Source organism: Artibeus jamaicensis, unplaced genomic scaffold, assembly GCF_021234435.1.
Source record: "Artibeus jamaicensis isolate MK-2021 breed Jamaican fruit bat unplaced genomic scaffold, CSHL_Jam_final scaffold_3222, whole genome shotgun sequence".
In the NCBI taxonomy this organism is placed as follows: Eukaryota; Metazoa; Chordata; class Mammalia; order Chiroptera; family Phyllostomidae; genus Artibeus; species Artibeus jamaicensis.
This window is the reverse complement of record NW_026522038.1, coordinates 1,911,575-1,927,856: the sequence shown is the minus strand read 5'-3', so window position 1 is coordinate 1,927,856 and position 16,282 is coordinate 1,911,575. Positions and strand designations below refer to the sequence as shown.

General features: G+C 34.4%; 1 protein-coding gene across 3 annotated transcripts in view; it reads left to right on the top strand.

Annotated features, from left to right (window-relative positions):
- Positions 1-16,282, top strand: part of TBCK (TBC1 domain containing kinase) — a 186,122-nt gene that overhangs the window by 23,321 nt on the left and 146,519 nt on the right. For all 3 annotated transcript variants that reach the window (XM_037154438.2, XM_037154439.2, XM_053657031.1), the window contains exon 4: positions 15,634-15,748. In XM_037154438.2, coding sequence (XP_037010333.2) covers positions 15,634-15,748 — 115 coding nt within the window. The remainder of the gene's footprint in view (positions 1-15,633; positions 15,749-16,282) is intronic.

Genomic DNA, 16,282 nt, shown 5'->3' with positions numbered 1-16,282 from the left:
ACATAATCTCTTCATCTTACTATTTGGTGATTAACTCATGCTATTATTTTGAAGCATTTCAAATTAAGTCACAGATATGTCACCCCTAAATCTTCCAATCTACATAACATTAACTAGAATTAGCATATGTTTACATATTCTTTTTAGGTAAAATTTACATTCAGTGAAGTATAGCAGTTTATTAATTGATGAATTTCGACAGATGTACACACATATAATTCAAATACAAATCAATGAGATCGCTGTCGACCTAGAAATTTCCCTCACGCCCCTTCTCAGAAAATCTTTGCCTTTCATTCTATTTCTGTCTCTCAGAAGTAACCATTTTTCTTAGTTTTTCACCTTAGGTTTGTTTGTTTATTCTAATAATATATAGAATTAGAATTATATGGCATATAATCTATATTATATTCTGGAGGGCTTCTTTCACTCACGCTAATATTTCTAGATGTCATCTATGCAGTTTCACTTAGTGTATATAGCTCACTCATTTTTATTCCATTTTATGAATGCACCAGTTTGTTTAGCAATTTTCTGTTTATGAACTCCTGGGGTATTTCCAGGTTTTGGCTATTAAAGTTTTGGGGAATGTTTTTGTTAAGTCCTTTTTGTGAACAAATATTTTTATATTCCTGGGTAAATATGTAGCAGTTGAAATGATAACTTTTAGGGTAGGTATATAATTAATATTAGAAGCTAGCAGACCTTTTCCTGAAGTATTGTACCTTTCACAGAACTACTAAGAGTGTGTGAGAGTTCTGGTTCCTCCATATTCTCTCCAGCAGTTGGCCTTTTCATTCCTTTACTTTTAGCCACTATATGGTGATATCTCATTATAGATTTTAGTTTCATTTCCATGATGACTAAAGATGTTAAGTTCTTTTTATATACTTATTGAATATTCATATCATGACATACATATCTGTTCAATTTTTGCTCCTATTTTTAAGTGGGTTATTGTCTTTTTATTACTGATTTGTAGGCATTCTTTTTATATTTTCTATAGTCTCCATACATATATTTTGCTAGATATATTTCATGAATATTTTCTGCCAGTCTGACTTGTCTATTCATTTTTAAGGTTTATCTTCATGAGAAAAAATTATTTGTGATGAATTTTAACATACCAATATTTTTCTCCTATGATTATTGCTTTTTGTATCTTTTCTGAGAAACCTTTGCCTCCTCCCAAGTCATGAAGATATTCTCATGTTTTCTTCTAGAAGCATGATAGTTTTATATTTAATGTTGATTCTTTGTTCTTCCTCAATTTAATATTTGTATATTGGCCTCATGTTTAATTTTTGCCATGTGGATATTCAGTTATTCTAGCTTTATTTGTTCGAAAGACTTTCCTTTTCCCATTCAATTGCTTTGGTGCATTAATTGAAAATCAAATGACCATTTATGTGGTCTGTCTCTGGCCTTCTATCTTGTTTTATTTGTCTGTTTTCCTATCCATATGCCAGCGCCATACTGTCCTAATTACTCTAGCTTTATAGTAAATCTTGAAGTCAGGAAATATAAAATTTCCAGCGTTGTTCTTTTGTTTCAAGATTGCTTCAGCTATTCTTGGTTGTGTACATCTACATATAAATTTTATAATAAATTTCTCAGTTTCTAAAAATGTCTGTTGATGTCTTGATTGGGATTGCATTGAACTAATTTGGGACAACTGACATCTTGACAATATTGAGTCATTCATTCGATGACTGTGTTGTTCCTCTTCATATTTTTAAGTCTTCTTTAATTTCTCTCAGCAATATCTTATAGTTTATGCTGTAGAGGTCTTGTTCTTCTGTTAAGTTTATGCCTAAGTATCTTATGTTTTGATACAATTATAAATAAAGTTGTGTTTCATTTTGAATTGTTTGCTGCTAGGATATAAAAGTATAAGCAGCACAAGCATATAGTATGTAATACAAGCATGAAGCAGATGAAGAAAAAATATGTAAAGTATAAAGATTGTAGGATAGAAAAGAAGGAAAGGAGGGAAGAGAGGAATAATAATAGGAGGAGGAAGAGTTATATACCTGTGTCTAGTCAATGGTAATCTGTAAAAGAACTCCTTGAGTTGAAAAATGAGTTAGCAAAGTCACAGGAAATAAGGCCAATATAAAAATATTAGCAATAAAATATTAAAATATGTTGCTTATTTAGTAGGAAATCACTCAAACTGCTTAGCATTTTCTTTCTTAAGTGTATTAGATTAAGTCTCCCTCTTGGAAGATTGGGGGGGTCAAATGAGATAGAAAATGGTCCTATAATATAGTCTTTGAATAGCACTAAGATCTAGAGCGGATTCACCAGCTTGTTGTCCCTGTGACTTAGATGTTAAATTGTTTAGGTAGATAAGGTGGCAGAAATCACCAATGTGGGGGCGTGAGCCTCAGAAAAGGTAACTTGACAGTCGTCTCTGTCCAGTGCTCATTTGGGACAAGATAGTTGGAAAACCAGTACAGCCAATTGCTGTCAAGGATGATAAATACTTCTTTAGTGTTTTAACCAGAGACAGATATTTTTGACTGGACGGAGGGTAATGCTGTCTCTGCATGGATGAGGGCTGCGTCATAATTGCTAGTAAGGTCAGAACTTTTCGGAGAGAGCAAGAGTGTATCTGATAAATTGTGTGAATGGGTACTTGATTAGAGTCCCCGTAGACACCAAAATAAAACATGGGAGAAATTATCTTTGAAAGCAGAATTGAGAATGGAAATTGTCAAATGTTCTTCTCTGACATAGAATAAGCCAAATGTGTCCCCCATAAAATTGTAAAATTTGAGCACATCTGCTCAGTGAACTTACCAAAGCAGCAAGACTATCCCCAGATATCCAAATGAGTTAACTTGTCGAAAGGTCTTCTTTACAATTGTTTGCCTGGATGTCACTGTGCTCTCCAAAATGATTTTAGTTTTGGCATAATTAGAGGTTAGATATTTTCTCAAACAATAACTGGCCAATATTTCTTAAGGCTGTTTCTGGATGGAAGGTTGCATCATCTCTGCAGTTTCGGGAGGGGTGTATCTAGTTTACCTGGAAGCACTCAAGCTAAGAAAGGAGGACTGTCTCTGGATTTTGGTCTCTTCCTCTCAAATAATCATTTGCCCTGGCATACAGGGCCATTTTTGGTTATTTTTAATCACATGATAATATTTCATTAAAGGCTTGTTGAAGAATATTAAAAAGCCTTGAGATAATATTTGCATTGTATGGTTTAGCACATCAGTCATTATGATCTGTGGTGTCATAAGCAGGCAAAATTCCTTTTGAAAGATTTATTAACAGAAACTGACTAAATTTAACAGAAACTAATCAAGACCATGGTCATAGGTGTGGTAGTTTTACCACAAAAACTTTTCCTTTTCTCTTGTTAAATGTTAGCCTTGAAAATCTATGTTATAATTAACCGACAAAATTTTAGGAGCTCCAGGGGTGTCCAGCCTTTTGGCATCTCTGGGCCACACTGGAAGAAGAAGAGTTGTACTGGGCCACACATTAAATGCATTGTGACACACAATCAAAAAAATTCATAATGCTTTATGTAAGCTTACGATTTTGTGTTGGGCATTCATAGCCATCCTGGGCTGCATGCAACTCACGGGGCTCTCCCTATATTTAAAAAAATTAAATTTACTGGGATGGCATTGGTTAATAAAAGCATATAGGTTTTAGTTTCAAGTGTATAATTCTATAATATGTCATCTGCATATTGCATTGTGTGCCCACCACCCAAAGTCAAATCTTCTTCCATCACCATATATTGACCACCCTTTCTCTTTGTTACCACTGCATCCCCTCTTCTCTGGTAACTACCGTACTGTTGCCTATGTTTGTTGTTCTCTGTTGGCACACACTGAGGGAAGTTAAGCTACAGAAATTAGAAACAATTTTAAGAACAATTTTGGGACATACTTTAAGTGGGGTACTTTGAAATTTAAAACATTTAACCATATGATTCATAAACAGGAGGGATAGAAAAAAAAGAAAGGGCACAATATTTATTTTTTAATTGTTGTTCGAGTACAGTTTTCTGCCTGTTTCCCCCATCCCTGCCCACCCTCCTATTTATTAAACATGTACTATGCTCTAGTTGCTTTGCTACATGCTTTGCATAGGTAACTTTAAGGTCGTTGATCCTAGTCAGTGAGTGATCTAAGCTTTACAGAATATCAGGTGTCTTCTAATGTCAGGAGCCATGAGCACAGGGCAGCAGAAACAGTAAACTGTGCCTTTAACAGGCCTCTTCTTATGTGGCCTTTCTTTGAGCAGTAGTACTCCAAGACCTGCTTTTGGGAGAGGTTCAAAGACCACAAAGTTTTTTGAAAGAATGAGCTGTTGAAATTTCCAAGTACAACGAGTCCTGTCATTAATTATCAGACTATCTTGCTGCCTTTGTGGGCATGTCTTTGTTCCTTGTTATCTTGATCAAACTAGAAACCAGAGAACTCAGTCCTTTCTGTTCAGCAGACAAGGAAACAAGGACGACTGATTTCATTTTCATCAAAATCTGTTGGTATCATTATGGCAGAATGGGTTCTCTTGTACAGTAGTTGAATTGGGGAAAGAAAGCTGCATGTAGTAAAAGAAATATACATGGGGTGTATGAGTTATTATTCCATCTTGGCCTTCTCAGCCAACTTTTATTTATGTAAATGCAAAATTTAAGTTAGAAATGATTTCTTTATTCTAAACTATACAGGAACTCAAATGGGAAGGACTGAACAAAAATGATGATGCTAAGAACGTAATTGTCAAAGTTTTGGGTAATAACTTTGGGCTACACATTTTCTTAAGTACTCTATAATGATTATCTTCTTTCTTGTAAGAGCCCTATGACATAGTTTACTACTATTACTTCCATTTGATGTGTGAGGAAACTTAGGCTCCTATGAGGAATTTAACTCTAACTCCATATCCTCTCAGTTTTCCAGGAAGGAGCAAGCCATTTTGATTGATGGCTATGCAAGTCCTGAGATTTTCAGTTTAAGAACAATTACTGTGGCCGTAGAAAGTGGTTGACAAGCCGAAGTCACATTTCCACTCCTAAAGACAGGGCGTATGAAGTGGACATACATGAGAGAGATGGAATCGGAATGAATCTAAAGTTATCATTGGGAGAGGCGGGCACGGGTGTCAGGAAGGGAAGCAGTAGATGTCTACTGCATTTTGAACATCTGGTACCCGAGGCCTAGAGCAGTGACTTTGTCGCTGCCTGCCGCAGTGCTGTAGCGAGAGCTCCAATTCTCTCATTTGACTTCACCGTTCATTCTGTTAGTAGGCGTGAAGAGGCAGTCGTATAGCAGTTAAGGATGTGGTCTCTAAGACCAAGCTGCTAGGTTTGCATCTCAACTCCACTACTTACTCGCTTGAGTAAATTACTTTACCCCCCTGTGCTTCCATTTCTTCCCTTCTGAGATAGTGGGAAGAATATTAATTACTAGTAGGACACTAATAGATGTGAATTATTTATAACAGCACTTGATATAATGCAAATGTTTTCTATTAGTAGCAGTAGTGGTGATAGTGCTATTATTATAACTATTATAATGTACTAAATGATTATTTTATATTGTCAATAAGCATTGTCTGTGGAACAGTACAGCCTTTTTATAATGATAAATTATGACTTAAATTAATTTATTTTATACTTCTATATTAAGCACACATATATTTCAGACAGCGGACTAGGTACTAATGAGTCTGGAGATGAAAATATAAAGTCCCAACCTTTAGAGAGATTGCTGACTGGTAAGTAGATAGAGTTATAGCAAGCAATGCACATGAGGGCTATGCAAGTTATCTTCATAGACAGAGCACCATAACCAGGAGAATCCCATCCCGGTGTTGGTCTCCTTGCTTTGTCTCTTTCCTGCTGTTGTTGCCCATCTAGTGAATGGGATGGTGCTGGGCGAGAAAATGTTCATTGCACAGAGAATGTCATGCCACTTTTGGGACTTTGCAAACAAAGCTTGCACTGAGTTGTGGAGTGTTTGGCAATATTACTGTGCCAAAAATCACAAAATGTATATGGATATGTCAAACTACCCTTATTGCAAGCTGAAATTTAAGGTAATTGTGTTTATGCTTTTGTATGTAACTGCCTTTCTACACTGCTTTTCTTCTTATCCAAAACTACAGTTCTATTAGTTGTATCATGTTAAGTGAAGAGACTCTCTATGCACAAAAATGCATCTATGTAGCAATAGAGTAACAGCATTTGTATGTTTTCTGTCTACCTCCTGGTGGCAGTCGTGCCTTTGTCACTTTTTGGGAGGTTAGCATTTTGTGTTTTTTTTGAGGTGCAAGTAAAATCTCCCCCGACGTAAAAGAGGATACGGAGTGTTGTCATCCAGGCTCAGGTGGAACATTCGCTTCTTAGAAAAGGAAAACAGGGACCGGGTGGGAATACCCCACCTCAGGGTCATCCAGTCCTGCTTATCAGTCGTGATTCTATTCTTACAGAGAAATTAGAAAATGGAAGTGATGGAAGGGCGTCCTGTCCAGGGTTGGTTCCTGTTTTATGCCCTGAATTGCTGGGATAGGCTTCAGCCACCTCTGACCCTGAGTGGAAATTAACAGATTGGAAAATAATTAGTTTACCTGTTTTAATTAATCTTTCTTAAATAGATTCATAGCTCACATTTATTTAAATGTTTAATATTAGAAGTGTTTTGCCCTGGCTGGTATAGCTCAGTGGATTGAGCGTGGGCCTGCAAACCAGAGGATTGCAATTCGATTCCCAGTCAGGGCACATGCCTGGGTTGCAGGCCAGTTCCCAGCAGGGGATGCATGAGAGGCAACCATGCACTGATATTTCTCTCCCTCTCTCCTTCCCTTCCCCTCTAAAGATAAATAAGTAAAATCTTTGAAAAATATATTAGAAGTGTTTTTGGGTATTTATTTAGAAGTTTGGTGATGTTTTTGTGGCCAGAAATATGCTATAGGAACTTAACTTGTTTATACAAATTAGTTTGTGGGAATAGTTGGTTTTGTTATGTTGTTTTGCTTAAAGTCACAGTTTCAAAGAACATGTTGATGATGTTAAGTGAGGTCTTGCATTATGTAGTCTATTAAAAGACCTTGAGTTTTGTTGTTTTTGTTCTTTTATTTAAGAGCAACTTAGATGACTTTTTTTTTAATTTCGTCTTGCTTTTAAGATGATCAGGACTCTGTATACAGCCAATTGCTCATTGATCTCTATTTAACCCTGTTTGGTGTTGTAGTTCCCACTTTATAAATTTGCAGACATGAGGCAGGATGAAGTTGGAGCATTCTGCAAGCACTTCAAGCATAGTAGATCAGTGACAGAGTCTCCTGGCCTTACGTCTGAACTTCAACCACTAGATTGTATTTTCCATGTGTTTTGATCTTATCAAACTAATTTTTTGCCAAGAAAGGAAAGTTATGTAGTATTCAAGATGGAATTACCCAATTTACTGTGTCCTACTGAGAATTTTTAAATATAATCTTTATTATATTTTTTCATTACCATTTAGTCGCCTTACACCCCCTTTCCCCAACAATCACCACACTGTTGTCCATGTCGATGAGCCCTTTTTCCTTTTCGCTCAATTCCTCCACCCCTAATTGCCCTCCTTCCCTCTAGCTGCCATCCGTTCTCCATCTATGAGTCTGTCTCTGTTTTGCTTGTTAGTTCAGTTTGTTCATTAGATTCCACATATGAGTGAAATCATATATTTGTCTTTCTCTGACTGGCTTGTTTCACTTAGCGTAATGATCTCCAGGTCCATCCATACTGTTGCAAAGGGTAAAATATTCCTCTTTTTTATGGCCGAGTGGAGCTCCTTTATGTAATATCCCATAGTTTTATCCACTCATCTACTGATGAACACTTTGGGCTGCTTTCATATCTTGGCTATTGTAAATAAAGCTGCAAAAAACATGGGGATGCATATGTTCTTTCAACTTAGTGTTTGGGGTTCCTTTGGATATATTCCCAGAAGTGGGATCACTGGGTCAAAAGGCAGATCCATTTTTAATATTCTGAGATATTACCATACTGCTTTCCACAGTGGCTTCACCAGTCTGCATTTCCACCAATAGTGTAAAAGGGTTCCCCTTTCTCGACATCCTCACTAGCACTTGTTTATTGATTTATTGATGATAGCCATTCTGACAGGTGTGAGATGATATCTCATTTCTGTTTTAATTTGAATCTCTCTGATGATTAGTGATGTTGAGCATCTTTTCATATGTCTATAGTCCATCCGTGTGACCTTTTTGGAGAAGTGTCTATTCAGGTCCTTTGCTCATTTTTTAATTGTTTTTTTTGGTGTTGAGTTTCATTAAGTTTTGGTTATTTTTTTGTAAGTTTGTTAAGTTTTGGTGTTGTCTTTAAAATTTGTGGATATTAACCCCATATCAGATGTATCAGTGAATATCTTCTCCCATTCTTTGGGTTGTCTTTTTATTTTGTTGACAGTTTCCTTTGTTGTGCAGACTTTTTAGTTCGATCAAGTCCCTATTTGTTTAATTTTTTCTTTTGTTTCTCTTGTCTGAGGAGTTATATCCAATAAAAAATTTTTATGAGCAATGTCTGAGATTTTGCTGCCTATGTTTTCTTCTAGGATTTTTATGGTTTCAGGTCTAACATTTGAATCCAATTCTTTGATCTGTTTTGAATTTATTCTTTGTGGTGGTATAAGAAGGTGGCCCTGGTTCATTTTTCTGCACATATCTTAGTCATATTCCAGACTTACAGCTTTCAACCGTAGTTATTTTTGCAGTGAGAAATAAATTGTAAAATATGCCTGCTTTAACAATTTAAGGACAGTAGACTTATTTTTTTAAAAAACTGTTTAAAAATAATCTTTGGGTAAGCAGTTAATTACTGTATCTCACATTTTAAAACATCTGACTTTGAGGCAAATGAATTCTTAAATTTAGCATGGGTGGGTGTCCTTTAAGACTAAAAAAAACATGTGTGCCACTAGTGAGATGAATTATTTCCTTTTTTCAATTACAGAGACTTTCTTGTTTCTCTGTTTCTTTAAGGAGAAATCACTTTTTAAAATATTGTAATATTTTAAAAAATACTTAGTGACATGTGGCAAATTAAGAGCCTTAAAGACGTTAGTGCCTCACTGAAAATATCCTCTCTCCAAATTCTGTGATTGTAAACTAGTGACTCATTAAAATTTTTATACTAGTTGAGCTCTTTTGTTTTGAAGTTATGGAGGAAAGTTTAGGTTAAAGATAACAGTTATATCATTGTATTATTATTTGAACATTAGTCATGAATATGTATTTTTTCTCTCCATTCTTTAAATCTCACAGTAGCTGACTCTATTTTGTCTATGTTTCTTCTGCCTTCCCATTTTGTCTTGGGCTGGTACCAAGTAAGGGAAGTTTTAGACCAAAATGAAACTTTCTGTGGGAGGTTTTATAAGGTAAAAGAACATCTTGAACTTATAGAATCCAGAAGTGTTTCCTTCCTTGCTTTGCTGACAGTATGGGTATTTCGGCGTGTGCAGTGGCCCTCAGAAATATCATGGATTATAGATGTGAGGAAATAGCATGTGTGGTTTTAGTTACCACCTGTACAGGAGCGCCTTCCAAATTTATTTCACAACCCTGACCCCTCATTTTCTTTCTTTGCCTCTATTTCTTGCGATCTGAATAATATCTCCTCTTGGAAACGTTGTAAATACTGAAAAACAAAACACTGATGGTTTGAGGTTTATAGGAATTTCTTGGTTTTTTTAACATCTTTGTTGAAGTATAATTGGTATAAAAGAAAATGCAAATATTTTATGTATACATTTGTTGAGTTTGGACATATGCATACACCTTGAAACCCTCACCACAGTTAAGATAATAGACATATCCATCACTTCCCAAAGTTTCCTTTTTTCATTTTTGCACATGATAAGAACAGTTAATATGAAGCCTGCCCTCTTAATGAATTTTTAAAGATTTTTTATTGTTAATTCTATTACAGTTGTCCCAGGTTTTCCCCTTAGCCCTCTGCCCATCCCACCCCCCACTCCTGCATTTTAAGTGCACAGTACACTATTGTTAACTTCAGGCACTGTGCTGTGCAGAAGATCTCTAGAACCTATTCGTCTTACATAACTGAAACTTGGTACCAGTCAAATAACTCATATATTTTTCCCAGCCACTGGTAACCACCATTCTGTTCTGTGCTTCTATAAGTTTGACTATTTGAGATACCTCATATAAGTGGAATCATGCAGTAGTGACCCATATGTGACTGGCTTATTTCACTTAGCATAGTGTCCTCCAGGTCCATCCTTGTCATCTCAAATGTCAGGATTTTCTTTTTTTTAAGGCCAAATAATATTTAATTGTATGTATATATCACATATTCTTTATCCATTTGTCAATGGACATTTGGGTTATAAAAGAGAATCTATGTGGTATGTTTTCAGTCTGACAAAATTAGTTATCCTCATTGACTTTTACCTTGTGTTTTCTTATGTGTATTTACACTATTCACTATTCTGACCTCGCACACACAGAAAGGACACAAGAAAACTGTTGGAGGTGATGGATATGTCTGTTACTTTGATTGTGGGGATAGTTTCATGAGTGTATGCATATGTCCAAACTTATCAAATTGTATGCATTATGTATAATTTTTGTTTATCAATTATGCCTCAAAAAACTATTTAAAATAATAAAAACTCCTGAAAGACACTGAAGTCGGATTGAACAAATGGAAATACATCTATTTTTCTGGGATGGAATAACTCAAATTCACAAAGATGTCGTCTTAGATAATATACAGATTTAATGTGAACCCAATTCAAATAACAAATACTAACAAGTATTGGTACCTTTGAACTAAAAAAATTGCAGGAATATGTCTGAACAACTTAATCTAATTCACAATTTTAGCCAGATATCAATGAGATTATATTTTACCTATTATACAGTGGTTCATTCATTGTTCAATATGAAAAAGATATGTTTTCAGCAAATGAGTACTTTAATTGTGTAAATCACATACTTTTAACCTAACTCTTCTAAAGTCCATTTTGAGTTAAACTGTAATGTACAATTACTGGGCATATATATTTTTTTTTACCTTGCTGTTCCTCTATAATTGTATTAGCTACTTCAAAATAATATTTTAAGTGATTTTATGATGCAAGATTTTTACAATATTAAAGACTAAAGCTTGAAAAACAAGTAAATATGCAGTATTGCACAAATACTAATTTCTTCTAATTCTATAAAATATTTTCCATCTTTATACCTTATATTTTAAATAAAATTAAGTATTGAAAGCACAAAAAGTTAGAAAACAAGTCTAATGTACTGTCTGATTTGAACTGAAGAGTTCTGAGTCCATTAACTATAATGTATATGTCATCTGAAGTAATAGCTGAGAAAAGCTATGCCGTGAGCTTCAGTTTTGGGAGTTTTTAAAAGCTATTTCAATGTATGTGCTCATCAGCTTGAAAATAGCATGAATGTGCTTTTTGACTTGCAAATATTTTCCAATATTATCTTATAATCAATTAGCAAAAGCAATTAGAGAAAATTGAACATAGTCTTCTGTGTTCAGCTGCTTTAGAACTCTTTTAATGGAAAAAAATCACTTTAAAGGTTTGGTTTTAATTTTCATGAGAAAGATGTCTGTTTTCAAGTCCTGTGCAACTGAGGTCCTCTAGTGTCACTGCTGAATATAACACCAGCTTTTAAGATTTTATGAAGTTTGGATCCCCTAAATTCTATGCATAAAGTCCGCGTAAAAAACACCTTACATTAAGGGAATCTAACAATTTAATTTTAATATTTATATGTAAAAGTATCTTTTTTGATTCACCAAAGTTCTACCAGATTTAATGTTTTCAAAAAGAGGGAAAGTGATAGTGGTGTCAAAAATTATAAATTACTTGTAGAGCAAAGCCTTGGGTAGATCATGCATGTTCAAACCCTGTCTTCACCATTTATTGTGTTAACTTGGACAAATTATTTAATTTCTCCAAACCTCAATTTCCCAATCTGTTAACTGGGAATGCTAACAACGTCTATTCCCTCGGTTGCTGTGGGGATGAAAGGATATACTGTATGTGAAAAATCTCAGCCAAGTGCTTAGCAGGGTAACGGTTCATTGAATATGAATAAGAATTCATTTTTCAACAACACAACTGGATTAAAGGGAAGATGATATTCCTTGCAAAGTTACTCATAACTAGTCAAAGAGGAAGAGTGGGTCATCTGTTTTAAAGTATGTATTTGCCCCCACTTTAGAATTATGAATTTCTGGATAGTCTGTTAGGTTCTAGGCACATTCATAACGAGAGTAATTACACCTAGGCAGAATTCAGATAATTAAATTAACAAACCTCAACAGTACAATGTTGACAAGATGACCTGAATCTGAGACTAAATTATTTCATATGTTCCCAGGACTAGACAATGAACCAAAGCAAAATGACTAGGTTAAGATATAGCCAACTGACATACTGTAACATGAAGCAGCCAATAAAATATTAACTGAAACAAGCAACAACAACAAAAATATTTTAAGTTTGTCTCTTCAAAGAGAGGGAGAGAGAAGAAGCTAGAGAGGAGAGGGAAGAAAAGAACAAGGTCAAGAAGGATTACTACTTTAGATTTGACTCGTAGCACAGAACCAAATGAGCTCAAAAAACTAAGTGGTTATGTTTCACTTGTTAATCAATCTTAAGGAAAGTTTTCTTGTTTGTTTTGTTTTTAGGAGGGGGAGGGTTTGCATTCTTTCATATTCACATATTTATCAATGTAATTATAGTTGTTTTAAGTTTGGAATCTTTTCCTTTACATGATTGATTCTTTTTTGAGGACTTTAGTGAAAATTCTGTTAAAATTCCCAATTTTTTTTTGTTTCGCACATTCTCTGATTGCTTAGGGATGCTATGTGGCACTTTAATATGGAACATACTATTGATAAAGAATAGTTTACAGGTCGGTTCTAATAAGCATTCCTCATGAATAGTAACTTTTTGTTTTTTATAAATTTTATGGAGAATATCGATTTATTGCTTTATTTTAAAATATGATTGACAGTCAGAAATTACCAGACAATTGAGGGAAAATCAGTTTAAGAAAGAGAGCCAAAGAAGAAGAAGAAAATTAACCAGAGGAAATAAAGATGATACGCTGTTTTGCTTCCTGAATAAAAGAATTCTAATAACTGTCCTTAGAAAGACTCAGAAGAGTAACATATTTTTAACCAAAGAACATGATCCAATGAAAAGGAAAAACTAGAGGAATTAAATAGTAGAGTACATCAGGCTGAAGGCCATGCTCATGATAAAAAAACAGAAAAAAAAACAAATCCAATCTTCATATGCATACCGTAGTTTCAACAAGATGTAGTGGAATGAGAAAATAATGAAAAACATAACAAATCACCTTTTCCTTATTAATGTTTCTGTGTTGATGGAACATGAGTCTTAAAGCACACCTAATGCTTACTAGCACAAATGCACAAATGCCCGTACTATAGACATACTGCACTAAATTTTATCTATGGATAAAGTAAAAACTATCCCAAAATCCTCCAGGGAGGAATAACATGATATCTGCAACAAAATTAAAATCAGTCTGACATTAATTAGACTTCTCACCATTAACTAAGAATACTCAGAGAACATAGAGAAACTCCAAGTTTAAAGGCAAGAGTAAGACATTTGAAGACATGCCATGTTTTAAAGTGTCCCACTCATTTTCCCCTACGATGTACAGTGGCCTCTGCCTTTTGAATTGTTGTGTACTCGTCCCCCCTTGAGGACCGTACGTCTTTTTGACTTTTAGATGTCTGCATAAATATTACATTTGTAGTGAGGCCTCTCTTCTCTACTTTATTGTCCATAGCACTTAATCAGGACATGTGATATTATGTATTCACTTGTTTATTTGTTTAGCCTTCAGGAAAGAAGGGCAGGGTTTTTTTTAATCTTACTTACCAAGTATGATAAGAATAATATAAGTAGCTATATTATTAAAAATAGAAGTATATTAATCTTATCATTGTACACAATTCATGAAAAGTTAATTATGTTAAATAAAAGTCTAACCACCAGGAAAATTGAAACAAAAACTTCTAAGGGTGGTTACCTCTGGAGAGATAGAGCAGGATGAGAGGAGAGAGGGATTTCAGTTTTTTGTGTCTGGTTCTCTTTTATGTTTTTTTTTTAGAGGAGGGAGTCATATTGCAACTTTTTAAAAAGTATATTATTCACCCTACTTTTAAAAAACATCAGTTTATTGAGGTGTAATTTACATACCTTAAAATTTACCCTTTTAATATACAATTCAAACCTGCAGAAGGTCTGATGCACAAACACAGTCATGAACCTGTCATCAAAATTAACAGTAGAACAATCCATCATTGCACAATTTCTTTCTTTTCCTTTGTAGTCAACCCGTCCCCTTCCCCAAGCCCATGACAATTAGTGATCTGTTATTTCATCTTTGTGCTTTTTTTTTCAATTAATTTTTTTTTTAATTTTTATTTATTATTTATTTATCTTTAGAGGGGAAGGGAAGGAGAGAGCCAGAGAAACATCAATGTATGGTTGCCTTTCTCATCCCCTGGGAGGGAGGTTAGTATTTGTCTTTTGTTTAGTGTGGGTTTCTTGTAGTCTGAATATAAATGTTTTAATTCTTATCTATTCTGATACTCCTTTTGTAATTGGTGAGTTTACATAATTTATATTTAATATAATGATTGGTACATCTAATTTAAATGAATTATAATTAATATAATGACTGATACAGCTAATTAAAACCTATTAGTTATCTTCTAGTTGTTCCTTTTGCTTTTGTCCTTTTTTCCTTCAGTTGTGCCTGCTTTTCAATGGATTATTTTTTAGTAATTCTGTTATGTCTCTTGTTACTTGACTTGTTATTTATACCTCTTTTAAAAATTATTTTTAATGGCTACCTGCAAATATTAATCAATTTTTAAGTCAATTCATAGTGTAAAAACATGGGTAGAAAGGAAGCCTGTACCAAAATGTTAATATTGTTGGGAGGGGCACTGGGTTTCAGTGAGTCTCCCCAACTTTTCTGTATATCATTTCTAACTCCCTACATGAATGGTTTGATTTTAAAAAAAGTTGAGAGGGAGAGAGAGAAAGAAACCTGGCATCCCTGTGGAAGATGGCTTAGAGGAAATAGAATAACAGGTAAAGAAAAATGTTTGATAAATCATAGAGTACCATAGGTTGCTTTGTGGATCAATATGGAAAGTAAGATCATGTCTATCTACCATAAAATATACTGTAGCTATTTTTCAAGGACTTGACTGTTTTTGTCTTGAGGAACATAGATGTTTTTCATTGATTTAGTTCTGCCATATTTCTTGATAATTTGGAAAAGCCAAAATTCTCTTTCAGGAAAGAACAAATGTGCTTTTAGAGTACCCTTTAGGAAACGGAAGGATCTTTGTCAGATGAATACTGTCGCAGTCATAAAATTCAAAATATGTACAAATGGATATTTTAGAAAATGTATGGACTTTATTTTCTCTGAATAGAGGAGGAACAATAAAAATATAACTTTAACTTTTGTCACAAAACCTGATTTCATGCATCATAATAGATTCTATATCTGCTGTTCAACTGATCTGTGATTTTTTTGTTTCCTTTGCAGCTGTTCAAAGGTTTTGTGCACAGCATTTGAGGTTCTCCAGGGCTTGCAGTATATGAACAAACACGGCCTAGTGCATCGGGCACTGTCTCCTCATAACATACTTTTGGACAGAAAGGTAATTGCCAAAGATACATTAAGTATTTGCTTGTTATTTGAGATTGAAAACTACTGAAATCGGACCCACTCAGGTAATCAGAGGGTAGGATAAGAATATATTTTCAGAATATTCATGATGAAAAGATGTACTTGTGATGTTATAAAAATATATAAGTTGTATAAATCCCTGTGTTTTCACATGCATTGTTCTTTTTCCTCAGGGTCAGTTTCTAATGTCATGTTTTTCTTTCATTTGTTTTCCAAAACAGTATGTATTATAGCTTAATCCACCCCTCGTCTGAATTTGCTTTTATCTAAAGAAAGCCTCTCAATTTACATAGAATATCTTTTCTCAATGCACAACTGCATTGCATCTACTCATCTTTATGTCAGTCCCCATCCTCCAGTTGTTCATACGTAGCTCCTTTTTTTTGGAACAAATATGTACAAAATTTTGTTGGGAGTGCTGCTTCTACACTTGAAAATTTTATGAGTGAGTAATAAGAAGCTAGTCAACCCTTCAAATAGAATTATAGGTTACAAGGTGTTATGT